Below are 15,680 nucleotides of genomic sequence, written 5' to 3'. Positions count from 1 at the left end.
CACCTATATTTTTCCCTCAGGGTCATAGGTTTATCTAAGCTAGTGACTTAAACCCTGTATTGCTAGCTAACACGTTGTAGTGGAACCCCACAATTCCTCTCTTCTGCCCCTCCTCCTCTTTTTTAAATCTCTAGGTCTTTGATGACTGGTGTTATCTCCCTCTCAGAGCTCCCTGTTAGATGGGTCAGGCTCAGGAAAACATTCTCCCTTATGTTGCAGTCATCTTTATTATTATGGTTGGTTGTTGTTCTTCGTCTTCAAAGAGGACCAAAATGACATCACCATGACAAAGTGAAATTTCACTGTGTCCAGCTGTGGCTGATTAGACCAATATGAGCTCGGAAATGCTCTACCACAGGTTGGGCACAGATAGTCTGTATGACTATTTGGGGTAGATATCCCAAATTTGCACATCATGCTTTTACCTTGTGCTATCTCAATTCTGCTTTGCTCAAAGAGCACAGCCCCCTTTCTTGATGTGGCCACGCCATGCTGGGCAGTCCTGTGCCAGTGTCTCCCATGTTGCACAGTCAAATCCAGAGTTCTTGAGAGTGCCCTTGTATCTTTCTTCTGGCCACCATCTTCTGGCCTGCCCCATGCGAGTTCTCCATAAAAATCTTTTTGGCAAGAGTACGTTTGCATTCAGACAACATGGCCAGCCCATTAGAGTTGCACTCTCTAAAGCATAATAGTTTGAATACTTGGCAGTTCAGTTCAAGCAAGGACTTCAGTGTCTGGTACCTTATCCTGCCAGGTGATCCTCGGAATCTTCCGAAGACTGTTCAAATGGAAATGATTCAGTTTCCTGGCATCTATACTTTTATCCAAGTCATTGATAAAATTGAATTGATAACAGATGTTTTTGTGTGCCTTAAGACTGCCACAGTGAATGAAGGCCTGGAAGGAACTCTGAAAGATTGTCTACTTGGACCCTGGTAACACCACCCTAGCCATCGTCATACAACCACTTCTACAAATCTAAGAAATAGACAGGGCAGCATAGGCTTGCTGGCTGCCTTGGAGCTGTCATGATAACCAGCCTGACCATGAAGAGCAGTAGAATAAGTTGTGGTCCTTTGTGCTGTGGTACCACAAGAATCCAAGCTACCTCAGAGGAAATCAGACTACCCAACAACCCACCCTATTCCCACTGCCTTCCTGAGATTCTTAGATGGTACTGACCACTAAAGCAGGCACACTGAGTATACATGAAACAAGCTACAAATACGAATCATTTATTATGTGCCACATAATAACAAAATTGAAAACAAATCATATTTGGTATAGGCAAGGATTTCATACTACACTTTGTTAATGGTATCCTTAGCTTCAAATTTCACAATTACGTGTTAGGAATTATTGTAGGACAACCATAAGAAAAACTTCATTTCTAAATCCAGTTTAGATAAAAAATAAGAGTAGGAATTGAGTTGCTTAAATCTAAAAGGGGAAAAAGCTGAAGAACTTGAAGGCCTTGATATAAACTGTAGAAGTGCCACCAAATAATAACACAAATAGGAAATGTGCTGATGACTGATGAACGAGTTTGGAAAATAGATAAGAATAGTTTGACTGGAATTTCAAAAGTCCTTTTTGAGTTTGATGGCATATAGACAATTGATAGACCATCTGCACCAGAAGAGACTAATTTTTAAAAAGCTGAATGAACATATTCTCCCTCAATATCTGACAAAATGTAAAAGCATTTTTAAGACCTACATTCAGCAGTATTGCTGTGACCAATGTCAAAGTAACGACTATGGGGAAATGGAATGTTGTAAGGAAGAAACAACCAGAAGGCCAGTTTGGCTGTATGTTAAAATTGTATCTTGTTCTAGTCTAGGTCCTGTGATCTGTACATCTCAGGCAAGTTCCAGACATCTCCAATAAGACCCATCAGGTCCTTGCTGACCAGTTCTCCCAACTCCAGCCTATGGTTATATGAGTGATGCCTGTCTTCCTCCCCATCCTCTTCTCCACCACTGCTTGCCTTTCTTCAGTACCCTGTGCCCCAATCCCCATACCATCTGCCTCTGTACCCCTTTTTGCTGCTTGTCTCTGCACTGTCTGTGTTATTTTCTCTTGTACCTTCTGTGTCTTATTAAAGTGTGATTACCACCTCACTTTTCTGTGCCATTGTGGTCTTTCCCAGCCTAAAGAACTGAGTTTGCCTGCCATGTTTCATAATTTAATAAATTAATTACCAACTCAGATTGGGTCACAGAGTATGAGTAGGGAAGTAATGTTTTGTAGTAAGGAAAGATAGATTTGGAACCAGGTTACATAGGACTTTAAAAACTAAACATCACTTTTTAAAGCCTAAACAATTAGCAAAACTTATATCCTACCCTGATTTGTAGCTGCTGATTTCCAAGCTGTAAATGCTCACGTTGCAGATTTAACAAGGAGAGTTGTTGGAGTGGGCTTCAGTACACCCAGACTTTTCTTTTTTGATTTTACTTAAGATTATTGACCTAGAAGCTGTAGGGGATGGGAGAATACACTTCCAGACACCAACAGATTTTTACAAGGGGGAATGGTTTTAATTATTGATACAGCTATATACAAATATATGTAAGCATGTGTTTATTCTCTAGTAAGAAATATAAATTCATTTTCATTTCCTAGAGGGAGGATGGAATTTTAAATTATAAACTTAGAAGCAAATTAATCTTCATAGGAATCTTTAAAAAGGTAATGAAAGCTACAGTGGAGAGAGGAGAAAATATTTTTCCTCAAACCTCCATTTAAGAAGAGCCCCCAAGGTAGCCATCTCTCTTTCTTTCCCACCTGCCTTCTCACATCATGTCCCCATACCAGATACTTTCTTCTCTTTTCATTTTCAGTGTCTTCCCTCATTAAGTTGTAAGTTCCTTCAGGGCAGTAACTATCTGTCTTTTTCATATTTGTATCCATAGCACATTTCCTGACATATAGCAGATGTTTAATAAATATCTATTATTAACACAAATAAGACTATATGAAATGAATCATTAGTCAGTTATACCAAGCTCCACAACACTTATCTAAACAAGTTACTGAAGACAAAAAAAAAAAATGAAGCATAATTTGAAAAAGTGATGGAAATACCAATGATATTTACCAACAAAAATTTAAAAAGGGCCTAAAAATATTCCTTAGTCAGAAAAATACTTAATCTACTTGCAAAGGAACAAAGGTAGTTTAGAATATGAACCTAACTGGAAAATCTTATGGAGAAAGATGGTGGGAAGTTATCAACAGTTGTGCCTCAAAAAAAAAAAAAAAAAGGTAATGGAAAGTACAAGGAAAACCAGCTAAAGTCAACTCATCTCAAGGATTTTAAGCAAACAAATAAAAGGTCTACAAAGACTTTGCTAATCCTTTTTTATCATCAAGAACAGTGTAAGTAACATAGAAAAGAGGGAGAGAACAAATGGGAAGAGTAGCTGGACCTCCCTGTGCTGGAGGTGGCACAATGGGAACAATGAGAGAGAGACTGATAGAACATCAGGAGCTGCCAGCCTATGTGTTTAATTTTCCATTGTTATAAAATGTTTATGAGAATAATCTGTCCATGCATTGAATGTATCTTTGATGAAGATACTAGTAGGAAATTAGCGGGCATTCATAAACGATAGTCCACATTAAACTACATCTTTACTATCACTTAAATGACTGAAAGAGGTAGCAAATACAATAGCCTACCCTACTTATTTCCTTTAGACTATAAAAAATGCGTCAATATTTAATTTGGACCAACAAAATACCAACTTAAAGCCTCTCTTCCAACAATATATCTCCCAGACATATGTCAGAGTTATACCATATTCAAGTGTATGTCTGTCAATAATAAGAGTAGGAATGGATTCCTACTAATAATAAGAGTCATGGATTCAATAATGGTTCGGGTCCAAGAGAGGTTTCTCCATATGAATTAAGTCTTCTTGACGCTCCTGCTTTTGTGTAAGACATTGCTTTCATCTATTTCCAGAATACTGTAATCTGACAGAGCTTGGGCTAACTATGCACACACAAAAAATTCAAGTAGGTGAAAAATGCCTATTGCCTAAACCAAATGTGTCAAACTTGCTGCCCCTCCCTAGTGCCACTGGAACCAGATTAAAATGTAATTATGAAATGTTTAACAAATTAAGTAAAAATACAATGAAATAATGTTAATTTGTGGTTTTCTAAGTCAATATGAGAGAGAAAGATCCATTTCTGTATGAATTTAACATCACTAGTGTAGACTGTGTTATATAGTTAAGAGTTTGTTCATCAGTAAATATATCTTGGATGGACAATGAGTTGGGCCCAGAATTAATTAGGAGGAAGATGGCATTCTAGATTGCATTTAGGAAACTGAAAAGTTCTTCTACCATTCCCAGACTTATCCATGAAACAACAGCTCACCTTTTAAAGATGAGTATTCTACTAGTATTATTGTACTGCTTTGAGTCACAGAGTCCTATAATTCTGAAGAATTAGAAATTATTATTAACTAGAGAATAAAATAGAAATGTTTGTATGGTAGGCAAGAGTAAATTGTATCAGGTTACAAACAAGGAGCTATAAAAGAGAAGCAGAGAAAAAGATGCCATCGGGGAAATTATGACCAAAAAAAGAAGATAGAATGGTTATACTGAGTGAGGATTAATCAGTAGACCAGGCCCAGGTATTCCACTGGTAACCTTGTGATGCCATGAGAAAATGAGGAAAGACCCCAGCCTATAGGGTGAATGCCTTTTGATCACCTTATGGGAGGGCATGAACAAGGGTTACACAGGATAAGAAGGCATAGGTAGGTTAAGATTTGCATTATTGGAGACGTTATCCACACAGATGAAATCACACGTCCCTTTAAGTACTGTAGCACAAACTCAGTATGTCCCCTTATTATGTCATGCCATTTTCTCTTAGAAATCTAGCCTTCATCATTTTTCATCTGAACAATACAAGATACTGTTACCACCTCCCACATCGGCCTCCCTGACCTGCTGCTACCTCTGATTTCTATAACTAACTTGCTCAAATGTGAGTAGAGGAATAAGAGGCCTCATTCCTCCCTGTCCCACTTCTACCATTTAAAATTCACATTTCTTGGTCTGGCAACCAAACCCTCCATGGTCAGGCTTACCTCATAGTTTCCCTTTTTTATATCTATACACTTTAGTAAAAAAACAAAACAAAACAAAACAAAACTGGACTATTTGTCACCTCCCTAACATTTGCCAGTCTGCCACCTCTCTATAGATACTTGTACAATTTCCTGCACCTAAAATGTCCTCTTTCTCTCCCTAAACTCCATCTCTACCTACTGAAATACCTCCAAGTTCAACTTATTTACCACTTTCTACAAGCAGCCTTTCCTGATTTCCCCAAATAGAAGTGACTTGCTTCTTTGAACTTCCAGTGCAACCAGTTCATAGTTAATTTGTGCACTTAATCACATTCTACTTCATATTTTGAATACCCTTAATTCCCAGAACCATACCTTGCATGGAACTGCAACAGATTCAGCAAAAGAACGCTTAAGGATATACCCTAGATAACCAGTTATATCTGCTAACACACTTTAAACATATATTAAAAACAAAATATTTATGAAAAACAAAGTGTTTATGAACCGTGTCCCTTGAAAGGGTCAGGCTATTTAAGATCAAAAAGATTCGCTTTCCAAAGGCTAGCTATGAACTGATAAAGCCTTCTCAATCTGACTTTCACCCTCATCACTCAAATGAAATAGCTCTCTTCAAAGTTACCAAGAATTTCTTAACTATCAGATCTAATGTTGTAGCATAAGGCATCTGAGTAGGTCTTTAGTGGAGCAGTATTTTCTTAGCCTGTGGTACTGAAAGTTGGGGGCAGCTAGGGGGTACGGTGGATAGAGTGCTGGACCTGGAGTCCTGAGTTCAAATTTGCCCTCAGTTAACTTAACCCTGTTTGCTTCAGTTTCCTCATCTATTATTTGAGCTGCAGAAGGAAATGGCAAAACCAATCCAATATCTGTCATTAAAATACTAAATGAGATCACAAAGAGTCAGACACAACTGAAACAACTCAGCAACAATGCAAGTTTAATCGCATACATGACTAGAGAGAGAACGAGGAGATTGTTGGTTAGATCCCATCTAGACGGCTGTTTGGTTTTTAGGTGTGACATTTTTAAGGAGGCTATTAACCAACTAGAGTACATCCAGGAGATAGAATGGAAATTTGAAACTATGTAGATGAGATTCAGTCAAAGGTATTGTTAGAGATTTTGAAGTTGCAAAAGTAAAGATGGGACATGGTGGTTGCCTTCAGTTGTTTGAAGTTTTCTCATGTAGAAGTAGGAATTTGACATTCTGTGTCACACTAGAGGATAGAAGCACCAAGGGATGTTAACAGGGAAGCAATTTTGGGATCCGTCCTCAGAAGGACTTCTAAGAATTAGAGCCTCAAAGAGGTGAAGTAATCTGAACACACAGGGAGTGGTAGAACTGGAACTGGAACCTAGGGCTTCTTACTCTAGGGCTCTATATCATGCTCTTTTCTGTTTGAAAATTGCAAGGACTGCCCTGAAAGGTAGCAAGTTCCCTGTCACTGAAGGTGTCCATTAAGAGGAATGCTGTGGATGGAGTTCATCTGTTCCACATGGATTTAGAGTAGATGACTTTTAGGCTTGAGGATTCTCTGACTGTAATCATTCTAATTCTGATATTTATGGTTTGGAGATCTTCCTGTCAAAGCAAATAGCATTTCTTAGAATATAGTGCCTAGCCCATATCTACAGTGTTGGACACATTCAAAAGTTTGTTGAATGAATGAATAAATAAGATTTGTAGCCAACTAGGTTTTGGAAATCTCTTTCAAAGTGAAGTTGATTGTCTTCTTCCTAGAATATAAATTCTTTAATTTATCTCCATAATAGTTTCCAAATCTATGTTTTGGGAAAAGAATGCTTTTATTTGTAAATAGCTTATAATGTAGAATTGTTTTTATTTATTTACTTATATTTTAGAGCTGAATAGTAAATTTCTCTGTTGACCTATTGCTTGACGGGAAATAATTTTTTATAATGGTAGCAACTGCTAAATTTGTTCCTTTAGTTAAAAACATTTTATGCAGGGATGGGAAGTTGCTTTTCTAGTATTAAAAAATAAGTAAAAGTGATAATGGCTTGGTACTTAAGAAAACTTACGGATTTTTCATGAATATTCAAATCCCATGGCTCACAGCAATTTGATGTTTTTAAGTATGAGAGGATATAATACTGTCATTTTATAGGCAACTCTACTGAAACATATATGTCAGTTGTTTATCAGAGTGATGTAAGTGAGGGGGGAAATAATGATAATTCATTGTTGTCTCTTTTCTCACACAGGGCAAAAAGGAAGTGGATACTTCCGAGTCAACCCTGCTAGGAACAGTTGTACCTACCTTAGTGACTTCTGAATGTGACCCAGAAGTTATTATTGTGGGATCAGGTGTCCTTGGGTCTACTTTAGCCACAGTACTTGCCAGAGATGGAAGAAAGGTGACAGTAATTGAGAGAGATTTAAAAGAACCTGACAGAATACTTGGAGAATTGTTACAGCCAGGAGGCTTGTGTGCTCTTAAAGACCTGGGTCTTGAAGGTAGGTATATATAATGCCCAGATTCTAACTTTTTTCATTACTGTTTGGTGGTGTACAAAATTTTTAGTGTAACCGCTTCATACAAAAATTCTTTAATTCAGTTAAATCTTCATCTCTCAGAGGGTATTTCAATTTATGTCTCTGAAAGCTTATTGAATTCATTAACTTCCAGCTTGACTAAAAGCAGGACATAATAGAAACACAACAGGGCTTGTTAGTTTGGGGAAATGACCAGAAGTTTTTGATAGAATGACTTGAAGATACTACTGTGTAGCCTCTTTTCAGTAGAAGCATGTTCCTTCTAGATATCCAATTTTGTGGTGGAGGGTAGGAAAAGACATGGCTTTTAGTTCTTATATGGACATTAAAACTATTTAATATAGGCAGAAGGGAAGAAGAAACTGAAATACAAGGGTATTAACGTACATGCTTTTGAGAAGATATACATTGCCAAAGATCTACCATGTCTATATTTATGAAGACACTCAATTTTGACATAAGAAGAAAAGTTTGAAAAACATCTGAAACTGGATTTATTTATATATTTATCCTGAAATAACCTATCTTGAAGGGACATCTTTTGCATTCTTATTTTTTAGGACTTCCAAAGGTGCTAATGAGCCAGCTCGGATTGTGGCATTAAAACTATCATGTAATAGAAAACATGGAAAACTCAATTTGAAAATTTACTAGAGTAGTGAATAGATTTCCTCCAGATGTTTTCTTACTCTGTAGTTTTAGAAATGTTAAGAGGAATATGAATATTTATGATGAAAGAATTTTGCCATGCAACAGAATGGGCTGAATAAAATACTAAGAGACCATCTTTAGGGTTCCAGTAGCCATCTTTTGGTCACTTGACATAAAATAATTAACTTAAAATCATAGGATTGAGATCTGGAAGGAACCACAAAAGTTTTATCTGTTTCGTAAACTTCCTCATGAGGAAAATGAGGCCTCGAAGGATGAAGAAATGCACTCATGGCCACAAAGGTAGTACAAAACCAGATCCTTGACTCCCAAGTGCAGGGGTTTTGGTACCATGGCCTCATCTTTAAGAAGGGATTTTAAATGCAGGCATCATAAAAGAACTGTAATCTTGAAAGGTAAGAGAGTAGGGCAGAAAAAATGGTTACTGCTTGGAATCAGATTAAAAGTAGAAAGTGGCAGGTTTTTGCTGCAAGGTTGTCTTTATCAGCAAATTTGTCCCTGGATCTTTAAAGAGAGAAATTTTAATTGTCTATCAGCATTTGCAGTCCTCAGTGTCCTTTCTATGTAAAAAGAATTAAATTTATCCTGTATGTTAAAAATTAGAAGATAATGTTACTGAACTTGATCTGATTTATGTAGAGAGCTCAGATTATTTGTTTTCTGCTTCTACCTGATTTCAAACTGCATTATATTTTGGAGCTTTAATAATCAGATGTATTTGTCTCGTGCAGAACATTGCTGGTCTCAGCAAATCATTTAAAAACAAAGACACCTAAAACCATTAAAGGTTTTTAGGCACCAGAAAATGTACACGTTGTCTTGGAAAGATAAGCAATGTGAAATCAAATGACCCGTGATCTTCCATTGAGTAAATTTGCTCCACAGAAATGTAGCAGTATATGTGCTTTCATTCTGTAATACTTTGTTTCTCTCCCTTTCTGCCCTCCACCCCCAACCCCTGGCTGTGTGTGTGTGTGTCTGTCTGTATTGTATCATTGTTTATTTTTTGTCACTTAATTGAGTACAATTCTGGCAATAGGGCCTCCTTTTCGGAATATCACCCTAAGTACAGAGAGGCTTATCCCCAGTAGGTTGACCATTTTGTGGTAAAATTGTTGGTCCATGAAATAAAGAAAAATACAGAATGACTTTCAGCCCTTCTGCTTCTGCAGTGGCAGTGGCACAGTGCTGGAAAAGAGATCATCTAAGATCATCAGATGGTATAAGTCTGCTTATATAAGAGGCTGTTAAGAAACACAGTTTTTAGAAAGTCTGTAAACTCGAACTTGGTTATTGATACTCTAAATGTGAGATCCTTGGCCATTGACAAATGAGTAGACATGCTACCGGGAGAACTGAATTAAATCAATCTTGACATTTTTGCTCTCTAAACTGAGCAGACAAATGGATGTTGCAGTTAAATGGAAGAATGGTTCATTGGCTCCCCATGGAGAGGCAATAAGGTGACTGCTGAGGTCCCTTTAAACTCTTAGATTCTGTAATTCTGAGTTGGTGGAATTGTTTTTATTATGTCCAAAAACAACAGAAAACATTTTATGAGAGGTCAGGATATGTATTTAAAAACTGACCATCATGAAAATGATTTCAGATTATGAACCAACATTCTTTCAGGTCCCAGCTAAAATCCCACCTTCCCCAGTCTTTTTAATTCTCTTGCCTGCCCTCTTTGTGGACTGTTTCCTGTTTATTCTGTATGTAGTTTGTTTGCCCATAGTTGTTTGCATGCTGTCTCCCACGTTGGATTATGAGTTCCTGGAGGACAAAGAGTTACGGGTTTCACAGAAGCCTCATGCCTATGGATGATGAGTACTTTCTCTGAGAAAAATAGATGGTGAAAAAATAATGGCATTCATTGAGTAGCATGATAAAAATGGAAAGTGATTATATTTTAATAGACAGGAAACTATTTGTTATAAGGGAGCCATCTCTGAATCAGTTGCATATGTACAGACCACTGCCTTTTAAAGCATTGATCAGAATTATTCTTGTGTCTTTTAGCATTTGGAATATTGATGAGAAAAAAATATGTACAAACAAAACAACTCAATTCTGACCAAACTGATAATAAAAACTGAGTAATGGATGGAAGGAAAGACACATGCAGAGATCAATTTCATACAGAAATTTAACCAATGACAAAACAGTTATATTAACAAGAATAGAAAAAGAAACACTAAATAGCACATTAGATTTGCAAAACAGATCACAAATGCAGCACCAATGAATAATATGTATGTTTTTAGAAAATATTGTAGAGCTATCTGGAAAATTATGAACAGTATATCCTCGTAAAACAAGATAAAAGTAGTGAAGAATAAAACATTTAAAGAGCTTGACAAGAGACCTAAATGAGCAAAGTCATCTTAAAGACTCGTCCTTCATTGAAGAATGAAACTTGGAAAGAAAATAAAATCAGAAGAAAAATGGAAAGGAATTGCAAAGATTTTTATGATAAAACTCTTTTCATCATCAAGGAAGATAGAACCATCACACTTGAAGTCTAACATCACAGTCCCAAAAGTGCTTGCTTAGGGAGCAGATAGAAATTACACTAATGAAAACAAAGATTCAGGAAAAAAGGAACTGAATTAGGCCAACTGTACACAGAGTAGATCTTTGCTGGAAGAGGTACAATTATAAAGGCATTGAGGAAGTGATTTACAAAGTAACTAAATGGAGAAGATGAAATCCTAGAAAAAATCTTGAACTTTATTAATTACAAAAAAAGGTGACTGGGAAAACATTAATTGCTAACCTTATATAACACTTTTCCCATCCACATAAAATTTTTATGAAAATTATCTGCACATGCATCAAGGGCATTCTCAGTGAGAGTATTGATAGAGAAGAGAGAGAATTTTGCAAGTAATAATTTGAAGAAGATCACATCTTTATTATTAAATAATCAATTAAGAGAAAATACAAGATCTCACTGTGCTTGTTAATTATTAAAAATCTTCTGAATTCAGTAGAGCTACCTTAAAGACTGTTTTCCAATAAGATATTTCCCATATCAGTGTTCAAATTTATTTGAAATCTATAACAGAAAATCTTGTTTGACCTTGTCATAAGTATCAGAGGAGGAATTTGAAAAAAGACTTCCTCCCCATACCCCATGTAACCACATATCTGTTTAGTATAAGCATTTGTGTTTGCCTGTACAATGCTTTATATTTACACATACAACCTGTGTGTATTGTCTTCATCAAAATGAAAGGTCTGTAAGGTCAGGGACTGTTTCTGTTTCATCTTTGTATCCCTAGAGCCTAGCCCAATATCTGGCACGTAATTTTTGCTTAATAAATGTTTATCAATTGATTGAGATAGATGTTTGCCAAAGATCATCATTCCAGTGATAGAGGAGATCCTGTGCAAAATCTTAAGTTACAGAGAATTCCTTGTGGATGATGAGTTTCTCAAGAAGCTCCTGTTTTATGGATGACATTCCGGTTACATCAAGCCCTAGAATATTGCAGTCTCTGGAAGAGATCTATAACTACTCAAAAGATTTTGACCAGACTCCTCACAAGAAAAACCAAGTACATAGATAAAGACTCTGTTGCTCAGATTGTGACAGTCTAGTTAGATGACAATTTTTAGAACTTATTGACCTTTATGCGTATTTGTTGTTGTTCACTTGTGTCCTACTCTTTGGCATTTTCTTGGCAGAGATACTGTAGAAGTTTGCCTTTTCCTTCTCCAGCTCCTTTTATAAATGAGGAAACTAAGGCAAACAGGGTTAATTGACCTGCCCAGAGCCACACAGCTAGTAAATGTCCAAAGTCTGATTTGAACTCAGGAAGATGCCTTTCTTATTCCAGGCTCAGTACTCTATCCTCTGTGCCACCTAGCTGCCCTTGGTGTGTATAAAATACATTAAAAAAACAATCATTGAGTTTAGTCCTTGAAATATACAAGAGGAATAAAGGGCTGTATTGCCCTCAGAAGTTGGTGAAGTCCTTCTAATGATCCAAAACTTCTTCCAAAAACAAAGGCTGAGCTTCTAAGTGCCAACCTTCCATCACTATTGTATGACTGAAGGTCTTAGAGCACTACCATTTCTGAGAAATTAAAAATGTGTGGCCCACAGAGGGCAATGGAGAGGTTCGTGGTGGGTTTGAATAACCTATAAAAGTAAGAAAACCCTGAAAGAACGGGATTAAAGGATGTCATTACAGAAATATGTGAGCTAAAAATTAGCTCATTGACCAGTCACAAGATTAGCTAGATGTAATAAGTGGATAGCCTCAGTGCCTCATTGGCATCATTGAAATGTCAGAAGGAAGTGAGGAAGACCTCTAGCTCATTGATGGGTACACTGGGCAGGCCTGGATGCATTTCAGTGTCTGCATGATTCAAGCAAACATCCAGTTCATTGAGGTGACAGATCCATTTGAGTATTTGTAGATGTTACATCAGCATTATAATTTGTGTCCTGTTCCACTCTTTGGAATGTAGCTCTTTGAGAACAGAAAATGTTTTAAGCTTTATTTGTAAACTCACAGTCCTTAATGTGGTAGTAGGCACAGAGAGAGCACCATTGAATATGTTGAATGGCATTGCTTTGTAGGTACAGTGGAAGGCCTTGATGCCCACATTGTGCATGGCTATGTGGTTCATAACCAAGGGTGCACAGAAGAGGTTGAAATTCCATTCCCACGCTCAGCAAACAGTCAGGTACAGAGTGGCCGAGCGTTCCATCATGGACGGTTCATCATGAATCTGCGAAGGGCAGCTATGGCAGAACCCAAGTAAGAGACTGTAGCTTACAGTGTTTAAAGATCAGTCCTAAAGACTACTACCTACTACTAATAATAATGTCTGGTGATCATTTTGTTTAACACAAATATTAAGTGAATTTTCCTAAGTGATTTCTAGGGCAGATATTATAATTTCGTAGATCTGATATCAAAAGTGTGGATATTTCCTCTCTGAGTGAAGATCACAGCCCTTCTAGGCCTTTTCATCCTGCATGAATCTTCTGTCTTTTTATAAATCCCCTATTCAGTAGCCATCTGCCCATCGTGCTAAAGAACTTCCTTTGGTTCTTTTAATATCTGGGAGCTCCAGTGTATCATTTGGGTTACGTAAAATATATAACACATTCAGTTTGGTGCAATTTAATTTTCAGGGCATTTCACCTCTTCATAGATCTAGATATCTCAGAGGCTACTTAATATAACCAGCTCATTTTGCAGAGGGGGAAACTAAGACTAAGGGAGTTTGTGACTTGCTTTTGAAGGCGTAGAGACTCTTTGGACCAATAAGAGCTCAAATTTAATGGTTTTTTTCCTCAACTTACCTACGGGGAAGGTAGTACAGGTATCATTATTCCCATTTTATAGAAAAGAAAGCAGATTGAGAAAGGTTAAGCCACTTATCCATAGTTGTTCAAATAGTGAGTACTGAAGTGAGAATTTGAATTTTGGTCTCTTACAGGATGCTTTGACCAAGGCTCAAAGTCATTATATGTTCAGTTGGATACTTAGATTTGTGAATGTTATCCATGCATCTATGAAGTAGGATGTATTGGATAGAGATGTCCCTGAAGCCAGGAAAACCTGGGTTCAAGTTCCACTTCTGACATATCCTGGCAGGGTGACCCTGGGCAAGTCAATTAACTTCTCAGTGACTATCTATGCAGCTATCTGTAATTCTGAGTGGTTGAATTTCATTGGTAGAGGCTATTGCCTCACCCAGATATTCCCTGCACCAATGAAAAGGGTTCAGTCCTAACCCTATCCATAGCTACAAACTACAGGACAGCCCCCCTGCCGACCCTCCCCAGATGAACATGAACTTGGCTATGACTGCCTTTTCTGGACTCTTTTTAGTCACATACCATGATGAGGAAGTTTTATTCTCAACTTATTAAGGATTCACTTGTCTAAAAAAAATTAAAACTCGATTATGGAATGTTTAGAAAAGCACTTATAAAGTTTTTACTGTGTGCCAAGCATTGTGCTAACTGCTGGGAATATAAATAGAAAAGCAAGACAGTCCTTGTTGTCAAGAAGTTCACGTTTAATTAATGGATGTAACACATAAAGGAGGGTTCAGCTTCAAGTCCAATGGACGGGCCAGGTTGGTCCTTGGCGCCTGGTAGACAAACTAGAAGGACATATGAATGATTGTTCGGAAGGAAGTTCTAAGACTCCAAGCAGAAAGGGGCTTTGGGTTATCTCTGGGCATAAGTGAGGTTTGGGAGTGGGGTAGGAACTAGCATCTACTAAGAAAAGAGAAAAGAAGGAAGGGTTCCCCTAGTGCTACTACAATTAGTTGGCAGGCTGGAAGTGGAGGTGGAGGTGGAGATGGAGAAGGTGAAGGTCCTTGCTTCCCCACCATGCCTCTGATGGTGCTGCTTGGTTCTCAGGTCATTTGTTTATGAACTGAGACTGGTACTAAAACAGTAGGCTCTAGGGTGTGGCAGATACTGGTGCTGATCTGTGTGGCTAACCTTGAAACTTTAGAATAAATTATTTTCTTAACAACTTGAATGTTAACTATGCATCATTATCTGAAACTTTAAAATGTATGAAAATGTGAAATATATAGGATATTAGATAAAAACCACATGAACTAAGTTCTTAACTAATTTTCATACTCTGTCATATGTTTTCTAATAACTAGATGCTAGGTTAGAAAAAAGGTTTTGGTTAAAGGACATCATTCTTATATTTTTCTTTAGAAAGGTTGAATGAAACAAATTATGTTGCTTCTTGTGTCCAGGATTCCAACTCAAAGTACATGTATATAAATAAAATTAGGTTCTAGTGAGTTAGAATGGGAAAGTAAAAAGGAATTTATTAAGACTGAGCCAAGTTTCTTAGAGTTTCACTGCTTTAAAACAGTAAGAATTTTTTAATTTTTATTCTCTTTGTTCTTTCCTTAGTACAAAGTACATTGAAGGAGCTGTGTTGAAATTGCTGGAGGAAGATGATATTGTGATGGGAGTTCAGTACAGAGAGAAAGAAACTGGAGATATCAAGGTGAGATTTATCAAACTCTTCATTAAAAAGATGGTAGATATTTTTTATTATTAAGAAACTATTCTTATTCACTTCAGATTCTTATTATTCACTTGTAGTGTTCTTTGAGCACTAGATGATGCGAGGCACAAGAAAAAGCAGATTTTAATTTGATGCCTATTAATCTTGTATCATCTGTATCTTTCCTTCTAAACTTACAAGGCTCAAAAAGCTTTTGAAACAGGATTTTATGATGATAGTGAATCTGAGATCAGGAATGGACTGTAGTAGAGGAGTTGGAAGAAAGAACTAGATTGGGGGAAAAAAAGGAAGGGTCAAGGAAAGGAAAAGTGAAGAATGAAATAATTACATGTTAGAA

General features: G+C 37.0%; 1 protein-coding gene across 1 annotated transcript in view; it reads left to right on the top strand.

Annotated features, from left to right (window-relative positions):
* The window catches only part of SQLE (squalene epoxidase), a 42,081-nt gene that overhangs the window by 5,576 nt on the left and 20,825 nt on the right, over positions 1–15,680 (top strand). The window contains exons 2-4 of the mRNA XM_072603093.1: positions 7,349–7,601; positions 12,904–13,084; positions 15,226–15,322. Coding sequence (XP_072459194.1) covers positions 7,349–7,601; positions 12,904–13,084; positions 15,226–15,322 — 531 coding nt within the window. The remainder of the gene's footprint in view (positions 1–7,348; positions 7,602–12,903; positions 13,085–15,225; positions 15,323–15,680) is intronic.

This window comes from Notamacropus eugenii, chromosome 4 (assembly GCF_028372415.1).
Source record: "Notamacropus eugenii isolate mMacEug1 chromosome 4, mMacEug1.pri_v2, whole genome shotgun sequence".
Classification (NCBI taxonomy): Eukaryota; Metazoa; Chordata; class Mammalia; order Diprotodontia; family Macropodidae; genus Notamacropus; species Notamacropus eugenii.
Note: the sequence above shows the minus strand (reverse complement) of the source record. Positions and strands in the feature narration are given on the sequence as shown.